General features: G+C 39.8%; 1 protein-coding gene across 5 annotated transcripts in view; it reads left to right on the forward strand.

The window, feature by feature from the left end:
* MED14 (mediator complex subunit 14) overlaps positions 1 to 13004 on the forward strand; it is a 37912-nt gene that overhangs the window by 10126 nt on the left and 14782 nt on the right. For all 5 annotated transcript variants that reach the window (XM_028727366.2, XM_028727367.2, XM_028727363.2 and 2 more), the window contains exons 6-14: positions 80 to 208; positions 547 to 654; positions 3362 to 3494; positions 4463 to 4613; positions 5637 to 5748; positions 6790 to 6915; positions 7740 to 7818; positions 9953 to 10112; positions 11671 to 11865. In XM_028727366.2, the coding sequence (XP_028583199.2) occupies positions 80 to 208; positions 547 to 654; positions 3362 to 3494; positions 4463 to 4613; positions 5637 to 5748; positions 6790 to 6915; positions 7740 to 7818; positions 9953 to 10112; positions 11671 to 11865 (1193 nt within the window). The remainder of the gene's footprint in view (positions 1 to 79; positions 209 to 546; positions 655 to 3361; positions 3495 to 4462; positions 4614 to 5636; positions 5749 to 6789; positions 6916 to 7739; positions 7819 to 9952; positions 10113 to 11670; positions 11866 to 13004) is intronic.

Raw genomic sequence — 13004 nt, forward strand, 5'->3', positions numbered from 1 at the left:
TATTTTTTTAAAAACGAAAAAACTGGAGTTTTATTTTGCTTATGCTTTGTTTTGTACTATGTATGGTTTCTGTTTCTAGCTAATGGCCGTGTGAAGTTTCGTGTTGAGGGTGAATTTGAGGCTACTTTGACAGTGATGGGAGATGATCCTGATGTCCCGTGGCGTCTTCTCAAACTGGAAATTCTGGTTGAAGACAAAGAGACTGGAGGTAATGCCCATAGACATTATGATAGATCTAATGCTTATGACTTGGGGCACTCACCTAAACTGGTGCACTCCATTAACCTCTTCTATGAAAGTAAATTGAGCTGTTTTCGACCATGCCATTTTAAATGCTGATGGTGTCCGCTCTTCAGCATGTTACTCTGTATCCCCAGCTGTGTGTTCTCAAAGGGAACACTGCATCAGAAGCCACTCTCCAAGCACTAATACTTTATACTTTCCACTATTGTTTGAGGCTTTTAATAAACCTTTTAAGTAGTGTTACATCATCTTAAAGATTCATAAAAAACACAAAAGATTCATTTTCTTTTCTTTTAATGGAAGATGGTCGAGCTTTAGTTCACAGTATGCAGATCAGCTTCATCCATCAGTTGGTCCAGTCCCGGCTCTTTGCGGATGAGAAACCTCTGCAGGACATGTACAACTGCCTACGTATCCTTTTCAATGACTTTTTGTGAACCCATAGAACTAGCTCCCAATCTGAGATGTGAAATGCAGGGGAGGTATATAGGGAGGTTGATGGCAAGGATTGTTTGAGTAGTTGACTCAGTAGATTGTAGATATACTTATGTGTTGGAAAAACACCCTGGGGGTGCCTGCAAGCCCCCGGAACTCTGAACATCCTCCGTTATGCGCAGCTCTCGAAAAGGCATCTCCCTTCTCTTCCAGTGCGCTTCTAGCAACATACACCATAATGATATATGCACACTAAGCTTCTGGCACAACACAGCAAGAAGCGTGAGACATAGTAGAGCTAATCTGACAAACTGGAACGTGTCCAGAGGAGGGCAACCAAAATGGTCAAAGGCCTGGAAACGATGCCTTATGAGGAACGGCTAAGGGAGCTGGGCATGTTTAGCCTGGAGAAGAGGAGGTTAAGGGGTGATATGATAGCCATGTTCAAATATATAAAAGGATGTCATATAGAGGAGGGAGAAAGGTTGTTTTCTGCTGCTCCAGAGAAGCGGACACGGAGCAATGGATCCAAACTACATGAAAGAAGAATCCACCTAAACATTAGGAAGAACTTCCTGACAGTAAGAGCTGTTCGACAGTGGAATTTGCTGCCAAGGAGTGTGGTGGAGTCTCCTTCTTTGGAGGTCTTTAAGCAGAGACTTGACAACCATATGTCAGGAGTGCTCTGATGGTGTTTCCTGCTTGGCAGGGGGTTGGACTCGATGGCCCTTGTGGTCAATTCCAACTCTATGATTCTATGATTCTAATCTACTATTTATTTACACACTATGTACAGACAAAAGCATAATGGCGTCTGTTCTCTCCAGCTCCGAGAGAACGAAACAGAAAAAAAATGAAAGCGAAAGTGCAGTGTAATAGTACCTGCAGCGGAAGAGATAAGACTTTTCTTCCTTTCTCAGACTCGTCCCAGACAGGCATGTAATTTACAACAATCTCATCTGCAGCATCAGAGGAGTGAAATTGCTAACATTATGAAGTTGCAGCTGTTCCTTAGGCCCTGATCTGCTACTTCTTGTTAGTCTCTTTCTCCGTCTTTTTCCTCGCACAGAAGAATCTGGAACACCTTCAGTTAGAGCAGGGCCACAAATGAGCTACAAAACACAATGACAGCTGCACATGTTGGTAGGATTCCTATTGCATTTCAAAGTATTCTTTAGTAAGGGATTTTTACCTCTCCTTGATAAAGATGACTTTGCATGATTTTTCCTCCCAAGCAGTTTTTATTTAGGAATATGATTTCTTCCCCTTCATTGGGATGAATTGTTTGAAGTGCCTTTGGAATCATACCAATTTGTGTTGCCTGGTTTTGCTGCTTGGTGTCCTTTTCTACATAGCAGATTCTGTGTTTTTTGGATCTAAACCCAGTCAAAACGCTTTTTCTTCACCTGGGTGCTAGAATCCTCCTATCTGCCAAGGTTGAGAACATTGGTGGTGCCTTTTGACTTGATAGTGGGAAAGGGAAGCAAAATTAGTCCGTTTCTTTCCTTAGTCCTGGGGAACAGGGAAAGTAGGGTGGGAGGGAAGAGTGAGCACTATCCTTTCTCCTTTGAACTCTGAGATTTTGGTTGTATTCTGTACTAAATACAAGAGATTATTACTTGGTGTTCCTGGTAACCTGAGTAGCCATTGAGCTGGGATAGGGAGGTTGGCATTGGGTGTCCTCAGTATGGTGTAATGATCGCTGTATGCTTAAAGATAAAGGTACCCCTGACCGTTAGGTCCAGTTGCAGACGATTCTGGGGTTGCACGCTCATCTCGCTCTATAGGCCGAGGGAGCCAGCATTTGTCCGCAGACAGCTTCTGGATCATGTGGGCAGCATGACTAAGCTGCTTCTGGCGAAACCAGAGCAGTGCACGGGGACGCCATTTACCTTCCCGCTGGAGCAGTACCTATTTCTCTACTGGCACTTTGACGTTCCTTCTAACTGCTAGGTTGGCAGGAGCAGGGACTGAGCAACGGGATCTCACCCCATTGCGGGGATTCAAACCACGGACCTTCTGATCGGCAAGCCTTAGGCTCTGTGGTTTAACCCACAGCGCCACCCGCGCTTATTAGCAACATAAAAGGCTAGGCTAGGGAGAAAACGTCAACTTATGGAAACCACATGTGCCAAACACAGTTGGAAAAGCATACATATAACTGTTACATGAAAAATGTGTTAATACTTTTTAGATATGTTTGGGAGGTAAAATAAGTAAGTAATTTGGAAAAGAAAGCCTAGATTGAACACATTTATTCTAAGAATAGCATCTCATCTTAATATGCAAGTTGCTTGGTGTGGATGGAACATACATATTACAGAATGACAGCATTTTGTCATTGAACCCAAGACACCATACATATAGTTCCCAAGTAATCACTATCCAGGCAGTAACCAGACCTGCTTAGCTTTAGCTTGCTGGTGGCCTACAGACCTGTTAGATCCTGTTAGATTATATAGAGGGGGGTGTGTGGCTTGGAGGGAGAGAAATTCCATACAAGAAACCATTCCCTGGTGTGACTGTCAAGAATTGATTTAAAATCTGCTTATCAAGACCAGTGTTGACTTACCATGTATATGTGTGTGTACAAAGTCCAGCAAGTCTTTGGTTTAGTGTAAGTTGAGAACTATCAAAAGTTGCTCCAATATTTTACTGCATTTTCTTAACCTGAATTCTTTAGACTCCTTCTGCTTGTCACTGCAGTTGGAAGTTTTGCATTCACAGACTTTAATGCTGGTTCGAGAGCGCTGGGGTGATCTTGTGCAAGTGGAGAGATACCATGCAGGCAAATGCCTCTCTCTTTCTGTCTGGAAGTAAGTGAAAAAATTCATGAGATCTGTAAATGTTCGATTGAAATATTAAATCTCAAGTAAAGCTTGGAAACTTCTATACAGTACTAGCATATTTAGATGCCATATTATACTAATTGCCTTTCACTGAAGCATAGGAATTGCTGATCTTTTGGGTTTAGAGGGGTTATATTAGTGTCAGACAAATAATGCATAATTGGTTTTTGGAATATAGACATTTATGATGATAATTTCTGGCCTTTGGTAAGGCTATTGGTCCAATAATGTTATTACTTATCATAACATATGTTACAGCCAAAATATTTGCAGTTAAAATTAACGTCTTGTTTATATTTAGTGGTACCTTAAAACAAGGCGTTTAGGCTGTTTTTTGCATGCTCACTTAGTCAAGTTTTGCTTTATAGAGAAAGCCATCGTGGTATTTCAAGCACTATCCATCTGAAACACATAGTCAAACCAGTAAATATTCCCAGGATGTATTCAAAATTAAATTTAAAAAAATTGCACAAGGATGAAACACAGATAAAACATAGCATTAATGTAGTCTCAACAAAAGTTAAGAGGCATGAGAAAATAATAAGGTGCCGGGCTTGTGCTAGAAGTCAAAGTTGGCATCAGCCTAGCCTCCCCAAAGAACATTTTCAGGTGCACCAGAAGAAAGAAGTAGACAATGATGTTTGTCCAGATTGAGATGGCATCTTAAGTTAGGCTTTATATTGGATCCCACATGAAAAACAAAGTTCTCAAGAATTTGAAACGGCAAATTGTATGGTTGTGTATCTGTGAGAGGAGTTTGATAATGGTTCTTTAGAGACTTGATACAGGAATAGGGCGCTAAACTTCTTGGCACAACACAATTCTATGGTATTGTTTCATAGTATGAAACTGTAAATATTATTCATGTGTTTCAGTATTCTACAGAGGGAGTCTTTTGGCTTCTTTATCAGCTAACACAACATTTCTATATTAAGCCAACAGGTGGTTGGGAGAAAAACAGGGACTGCATCTCTTCATAAGGTCACCATTAAGATAGATGAGAATGATGTATCGAAACCTTTGCAAATTTCCCATGAACCTCCCCTTCCAGCCTGTGATTCCAAACTAATTGAAAGGGCTATGAAGGTAAATATTGCCAGGTGAAGTTGGCATATAATTTTAATCGATCATTGTTTTTAAAGTTAATCTCTCTTAAGCAATGTATTGTGTTTGGGTTATAGTCCAGTCATTTGATGTCATAATGATACGTGATTGACAGGTGGGTGGGCCATCCACCTGTCAAAAATTGGCCCCCAGCACTATTTCTGACTTGGGTCCATCCTGTAGAGTCCAAACAGTGCTAAAACCTTCCTTTTACAATCTTGCCACCACCTCCTAAGTGACTGAAACCCAAAAGGTATGTTGGGTGGGAGGCATATGTTACAAATCAATTGTCTGAATCCAGGAAGGCTAACTTGAGACAAAGGCCAGAGTACCTTTCTTCATAAAAAAATAAACCCACCAACCGCAAGTTAGATGAGCTTTGGGCCATTGCTGTGAGCAGCGAAGACTGTGGGTTCTCTGAGGGGATCACAGAGAGGAGCAGGAGGAGGGGTTTGCATGCAAATTGCCACTTGGCTGGACTGCACATGAATCAACTTTGCACTTTCCCCATCTCAGCCCATTTTTTCCAAAACCTGATTGCAGTAAAGATTACAGTAGTTTGGTAAGCCTGTGGGTAGTTAAGTAAATTATAAATAGCTGATCAGTTTTGAAGAGCCTTATTACTTTGATCTTCATCGTGTTGGAAACTGGGGGGTGGCAGGCTAGGGCTCCAAATCGCAAAGTTCATTTCCTGTTTGGAGATTCAGAAAAGGACTCTAGTTGTCTGTGATGGAAAGGCATTGTCGCTTCACTAACCAGGCTGCGGAGATACTTCCTTCCTGTGGGCTTGTTGTATAGAAATCAACATGCTGGATTTAAGAAGAACTTTCTAAAGTCTAACCCTTTTTAAAGTTCTTCTTAAATCCAACATGCTGATTTTTGTGAAACAAGGCCAGTATGGGAAGTTTGCCTGAGCAGCTCAAAACACATAGTTTTTAACTGTGAACCTTTTTAGAGTACATATAAAATACAGAATAACTGCTTTTTCTTTCTTTTTTTATATAGATAGACCACCTATCAGTAGAGAAGCTTCTGATAGACAGTGTCCATGCAAGAGCTCATCAAAAACTCCAGGAACTGAAAGCCATTCTTAAGAATTATAATGTCAATGACAATTGTATGTGATGGTATCTGAACTACATTGAATTGGGGGAGGGGGAGGGGATGTTGTTCTACATTTTTATGTGCCCTTTCTTTAACTTTCTTCAAAACCAGAAATTCCTCTGCCTAACCTAACCAAAGTCATTTAATGCACTTTGAACTCAATGCTTCCTTTGGTCCTTCATTTCCTTGAGCATCCCCTAGGAGAGTGACAAAACTTGAGGAAGAAATGAGTGGCAAACGTTTTCTTATTTCTGTGAGGCAAATGTAATGATATGTATAACTAGTGCTTTCCTTTGGAATTGATTTTGGCGCTTTTTAAGCTCTACTTAAATGATCAGTGAAGATGGGGTTTGGAAATTGTCGTATTTCATTTGACTTGCATTTTAGCTTCTTAAACACAACTTGCCTGTGCCTGTCTCATTGTCTGTTCAGAAGGGTTCCTGGCCTTCCTGAAAGGCTTTTCAGGGGGCTTGGGTGGGTATAAAGAGGGAGTGAGAAAGTCTTTTTCAACCAACTGTCTTCCATGAATGCTTTTTTAGATTTCAGTTCATAGGAGACACACAGAGTGAGGGCAGAGAGAGAAATTCCACTTCATACTTTGATATAGCAAACTCTCTCCTCCCCATCCCTCACCCAGGTCCTGAAATCTCAAAATCAAAGCTGCAGAATTATGATTTTGGGGTTGGTGGGAGTGGGTGTATGGTGCCTTATATGGAAAAATGCAGCTGGCTTTAGTATACAGATCAATATCTTTGAAATTTATTAATTAGTGTACCGTCAAGTTAGTGAACAAATATATTATATATCCAAACAAGCTGCCAAGGAAAAGGGCAAAGTTAGCAAGAATAGCATTCCTTTAAACAAATGGTCATTTTTTTGTGCACAACATAATCTTAATTGAATAAAATAGCTTTGATTCAAAAGTACTTACTTAATTTATGATGGGGCTGTGAAGGCTTTTTAAGTTCCGTTTTATTACTGTGAAGTCTCCGTATTGCTTAATCAAGTAAAACTTTGTACCTTGATTTATGAATTCTTGATTCTTTAATTTTAGCTTTTATAGAAACGGCTCTCCCCACACTTGTCATCCCTATTCTGGAGCCATGTGGTCGATCCGAATGTCTACACATTTTTGTAGACCTTCATTCTGGAATGTTTCAACTAATGCTTTATGGGATTGGTATGTAAATAAAACTTTCAGGCGCTTCCTTCTAATACCTTCCTTAGTAGAATTCAACTCTCTATTTTTGGCCTGGATGCAAAAAATGAAAATTGAATCTTCTGGTTGGCTGGCTGGTTGGTAAGGATGCAGGAGTAGAGGTGAATATAGATTAGCATTGTATTCAGTGAATTAACATGCAGCTTACTTAAAGCACAGTGCAGTGTGATGTGTAAAGCTGCCCAACAAAGGAAGTAGTTATGGCTAGCAGCTTAACTGAAGCTGAAAAGAGTATGGTGAATTTGTAGAATGTATTTTACAAGTGACCTGAATTCAATGAGCTGAGAAATGCATAAGCCTTTCGCTCCTTCCTTCATCGCACAGTTTGATAAGCCACAAAGTCCCTAATTAACTGTAGTTTACTGCTTCAGGTGCAAAACAAAACTTGGTTACAAGCTTTGGGACAAGATCCTGGCTTGCTCTGAAGCTTTTAATCATGGTTTCCTGGTTAGGACAAAACGGGAAACTGTGGTTCACTAGGAATGTCCTGGCTTATAGAGGTCTGCAAAGGGATTATGTGCATTAACGAAAAGGTTATTTGTATCTTGGCTTAGTAAGGTGAAACACAACTGCCTGAATGGGGCCTGTGTGTGTGTGTGTGTGTGTGTGTGTGCTGAAATTGCATGTTGAACTGTCTTTTATGGCACTTCTTGCAGAGGGTGGCTTGATTTTTAAAGCACCATAAACCTATGAGTGTGCTTTTACTTACAACTCTGGATTTCATTTTTCTGGATAAATGCACAAAATGCCACATTTGAATAGTAACTAATCCTGTTTCCCTGCAGACCAGCAAACGCTGGATGACATAGAAAAATCGGTCAATGATGACATGAAACGCATCATTACGTGGCTCCAGCAGCTCAAGTGAGTAATATGTAACTATTCCTGTTGGTGCTATGCCTATTCTTTGCCTCCAGAACTGTGAAAATAACACTCACTTCCAGAAACTATTTTTGAAAGCTAAACTCCTTCTCCTTCCCTTACTCAGGGTAAGATATTTATGTAGAAGGTTGTTGTCCTTCGAACTCTATGCCAGTTTCCCCTCTTTTTATTGTTAATTGCAAAGGACATTGTTGCAAACTTGCTGATATTACAAGAAACTGGTAAACCATTCAGTGTGATTATACTCTAATTATAGTCCCCTCGACTCCACTGACTTCACTTGCCTTTACTATGATTTTATCTTCCTTCCCATCTCCCTTCCCTTCAAATCAGTCTGCCTTCTTGCTCTGAGTAGCAAGACGGCAGACTGATTAGTAGCTAGTTTGTAGCTAATAATAATAATAATAATAATAATAATAATAATAATAATAACAATAACAATAAATTATTATTTATTTATACCCCACCCATCTGGTTGGGTTTCCCCAGCCACTCTGGGCAGCTTCCAACAAAAGATTAAAAATACATTAAAACATCAGTCATTAAAAACTTCCCATTAAAAAGTTTGGTCAAGGGGGCAAATAAAATCACATTGTAAGCTGTGTATCACTAAGCTCTTCAGAATTTTTCAAGAGTGCCAACAAATGTGTGGTGAAGGGGTGATCTAGTAGAAATTGTCAAAAGCTTTTTGAAAATCTAAATAAACAGTCCCTCACAAGAGGCTCCTGAGAGAATTTAGTCATGAGATAAGAGGACTGGTCCTCTTAACAGGAAGCAGCGAGTAAGAATAAATGGACAGTTCTTGTGGTATGGTAGAGGGGTGTAAGATATGGGGCATTCCAAGATTCTGTATTGGGACTGTGGCTTTTTAACTTGTTTGTAAGTGTTGGGTGAGATGGTCAAGATAACATTAACATCACCAAAGGGGGGGTGGGCAAAAAAGGTCAAATATGATTTACTGTGAAGTGATGCACACACTAAAGCAAAAGACTAATTTGTATTTGCTACCACAGAATGTGGCGATGAGCCACCAACTTGGGCTTTGAAAGAGAAATAGGCAAATTCGTAGAGGTTAAGGCTGTCAATGGTTATTAGTCATGATGGGTATATACTTCCTCCAGGGATGCCTCTGAATATCGGTCACTGGGGAACAGCAGCAGGAGAGAACAGCAGTTCTCAAGTTCTGCTTGTGGCCTTCACAGAGGCATCTGGTTAGCCATTGGTTGGGAAACAGGAAGCTGTGTTAGATAAAACTTTAGATCTGGTCCAGTAAGGTTCTTACAGACTTATGAACCTAGTTATTGCAGCAATGTGGCTTGGAAAGTGGAAGGCTCTCTAAAAATGTCCTTATTTACTTCCAGTAACTTTATTTACAGATGCAACAGAGCAAAAGAAGTGTTCATGCTAGAATCCCGTGTTTAAAATCTTTAGGTTTGTTTGTGAACATATTAGTTAATAATTTTATTACCGACTGGTGCCCACAGTTGATAAATAACTCAATTACTATGTGATATTTTATACCAAGGAGAGAAGCAAGTGGACATTTAAAAGCAAAAACAAAAGCAGATTGCAAGCTACTTTTGGTAGGCACTAACTTATCCCTACTATATATTAGGTACCATATAAATTATCCCAAATAAGAATTGTATTTGTGTAACTTGCAAGTCCCCAAATGTGACAGTCCTATATACAAGCAAAATCTCATAAGACTTGCTAATGTTGGGTTTGTGTTGTGAATACACATGTAAAAGCCTCCATTCCTATAGTTATGAGTCAGTAAACATGGGTTTACTACCATATGTACAGTTGCCAGGCAGCTGCAACTGATCTTATTCAAATGTCAAGTGTGTGTGTATAAGGTATATAAACATGTCTGCCATCTTCACATCTTCCTTTTGAAGTACACATGTAAAGTATTTTAGATGTGCACCCAAAAACCACAGAATTTGTATAGTAGCTCTGTGAGAACAACTTTTTTTTAATGCAAGTCCTGCTCTGTTCTGTTCTGCATGATTGCAAAGAGGTCAAAAGCAGTCTAGAAGGCAAATTAGCAATGCTACACTCTATCTAATGCAAAAGTGCCAATGTTTTTGTATGTTCTTTTTTTTCAATTAAGGTTTTGGCTTGGACAGCAGCGTTGCAAACAATCAATAAAACATTTGCCTACAGTCAGCAGCGAAACACTACAGCTAGCTAATTACGCTATGCACCCTGTGGGAAATCTCTCCAATCACAAACTCTTCATCAAGCTCACCCGACTTCCACAGTACTACATTGTAAGTGAATGTGGAATCTTCTTATGAACGGGACCCTTAGAACGAAGGAAGCAAAATGTAATAGGCTAAGCTGTGACTACTGCTTTGATTTTTGCCACTTTGAATTGCCAGAACATTGCAAACTACCAGTTGGGAGTGTTTCATCACCACTCCTCCCACTTTGCCCCAGTGGCTGCAATTTTTTCTTTTTATTTCCTAGAAGCATTCTGTACCCAGTGGCTGTGTGAGTGGAAAGCAACTTGTGTAACTGCTCTTTCTCTTCCCCTCCTCCCCTTGTACCCTCTGGAGAAAACCCTCCAGGGAGCCTGAATAGTGGAGGTTGTCATGTGGCGTTGAAGTGGGAGATAGATGGAAATCGGGCAAAAGGATCTTGCCCAGTGGACTTCCTGCTGGAGCAAGCTTCCTGCACTCCGTTTAAGGCGATTCTCTGCTCACTGCAGCCGCCCATAACACAGCCCTTGGGTTTGGGGAAGAGAAATAAAGGCTACGCAGACTGCTTTCCAGTTGCACAGTCATTGGGTGCAGTTTATTTCTGACTAGGGGAAAAAGTTGGGGGGGGGGGAATCATGTTGAGAGGCCACTCGATCCTCCAGAGAGTATAATTGGAGGCTGCAGAGAGGATGAGAAGAGAGATTGGTGGCTAACCACTTGCACAATTATTGGATACAATCCAATTCAATTTAACACTGGCAATGGCAAACTTCTATATTCTAATTGGAGGACACTGGTTTTGACAAAATTACGTATTGCACATATTATTGAGTCCAGCAATGTAGTAAGGAGGTACACAAATTTTAAAATGAAACTATCTTTTATAAAAATGCTTCATGCGAAATAAAAAAGGTGAAAGTGTGGAATCTATTTCTTACATCTAACAAAAATGTTGAGTAAAACTACAGGCATGTATTGATTAAAATTTGGTAGAGTGACTAGTGAGTAGGCTGCTTTGGGGCTGGATCAGGCGTGGATCAAAGAGGTGGGAAGCTAGGCAAATTTAAAAAGTTGTAATTGGTGGCAATACATAGAGGGCTTTTTTTGGTCATACGAGTGCTTCTGTATTCCAAGTAGCTTTTTTCTGTTTGTATTTATTTATGAGTAGCAAATCTCTCAGCTCCCCTCATATCACAATTAGCTTTTGAAATGTACCTCCATTTCAAAAGCACTTCATTATGAAGTATTTGTGGTGGGTAGTTCAGGAAATGCAATTCTTAACTCCTGTTTGATATGCAGACCTAGTTGCGTATAATTTACCCAAGTTATTCATTTACAATAAGGTCTGTTTCAATTCCCCACCCCACCTCCATTTGATTGGATTTTTTTCTAAAAGTCATTGTTGAGTCGCTTACAAACCTTTCTATAAACTGTAGTTTGATCTTGGCCGTGTTCATGCATATACCCAAATTGTGTTAGCTAGAATGTTTAAACATGTGAACTGTGTGCTCATTATGAGAGTTCAGGATTTCTTGTTGCAAACTTGTTTTTTGCTTTCTGCAATGACAGAGTTCTTAAATCTATGAAAATTCTCAAGCTCCCAATGTAATTTTTTTTAACGATTTAGGTAGTAGAGATGTTTGACGTTCCCAACAACCCCACGCAACTGGAATACAAATACTACTTCCTTTCTGTGAACTATGCTGAAGGAGATGACAGCCCTGCCACTGCAGTTCTGCTGCAGCAATTTAAACCAAATATTGAAGAGCTGGTTTTGGACACAAAAAGTGGGAAGCAAGCAAAAGGTGGCACAAAGCGCAAGGTATGGCTTTGAGAGCAGGTAGTTTTTTAAAATTGGCATTTCCAGAGAAGTACTAGTCTGTTAACAGCAAAAAAACAGCAGAGTGTCTAGTGACACGTTAAAGGCTAACAATTTTATTAAGGCAAAATAAATAGCCAGCTTTATTATGGCATAAGCTTCATGCCATTATAAAATTGTTAATCTTTAACGTGCTACATGACCAGTTCTTGTTTATTTAGTTTGTTTCCTACGTAAAAAATCTTGGAAGTGGAATGCCAAAATACAATGTATTGCAATTTTCAGCAAACCTCTCAATTGAAAAACATCACCACCACACCAGATATGTTAATCTACAAAAATCATTTGCCACATATGCAATCTACCCCCTGCACAACACCAGCATGAACACTCAAATTATCCTAGTTTAAGGTAAGCAGATAATTATTGAGGTACATCTTGGCTTCTGGCTGAGTGAATCATGGTCAAGAATAAGCCAGTGCAACTAGATTTCTTTGGTTACAAGGCAGAAATGGAAGAAATTGGGTTTCAGGAGCATTCCAGTATTCTGCCATTCTACCCATCATTCTCCATTTTTAAATAATGGTACTCAAATTACCGTAAGTATTTAATGACCTAGTCCTCTATGGTTCAGTAACTTGCATATAGTTTTAAAGAAATTTTCACAGTGTTTATGTAAGTAATGTTTGCTTACATCTTTAGAGGCAATTTCTAAAATACAGTGGTACCTCAGGTTACATACGCTTCAGGTTACATACTCCGCTAACCCAGAAATAGTGCTTCAGGTTAAGAACTTTGCTTCAGGTTGAGAACAGAAATCGTGCTCCGGTGGCACGGCAGCAGCAGGAGGCCCCATTAGCTAAAGTGGTGCTTCAGGTTAAGAACAGTTTCAGGTTAAGTATGGACCTCTGGAACGAATTAAGTACTTAACCCGAGGTACCACTGTATATTATAGGAGCATGCTGTTGTATGGCACAGCCACCTAGAAACCTGAGTATTTAGTTTCCTTACCTAACATTGAAACATTAAATCATGAGGATAGATGCACCGTCATTTACTAGTATGTGTGTTTTCTTGAGTAGTAACTTTTAGTGCTGTAGAACTGATTCAGAAAATATGAATCAATTAATCCTTTAGCTTTT

Source organism: Podarcis muralis, chromosome 4 (genome assembly GCF_964188315.1).
Source record: "Podarcis muralis chromosome 4, rPodMur119.hap1.1, whole genome shotgun sequence".
In the NCBI taxonomy this organism is placed as follows: Eukaryota; Metazoa; Chordata; class Lepidosauria; order Squamata; family Lacertidae; genus Podarcis; species Podarcis muralis.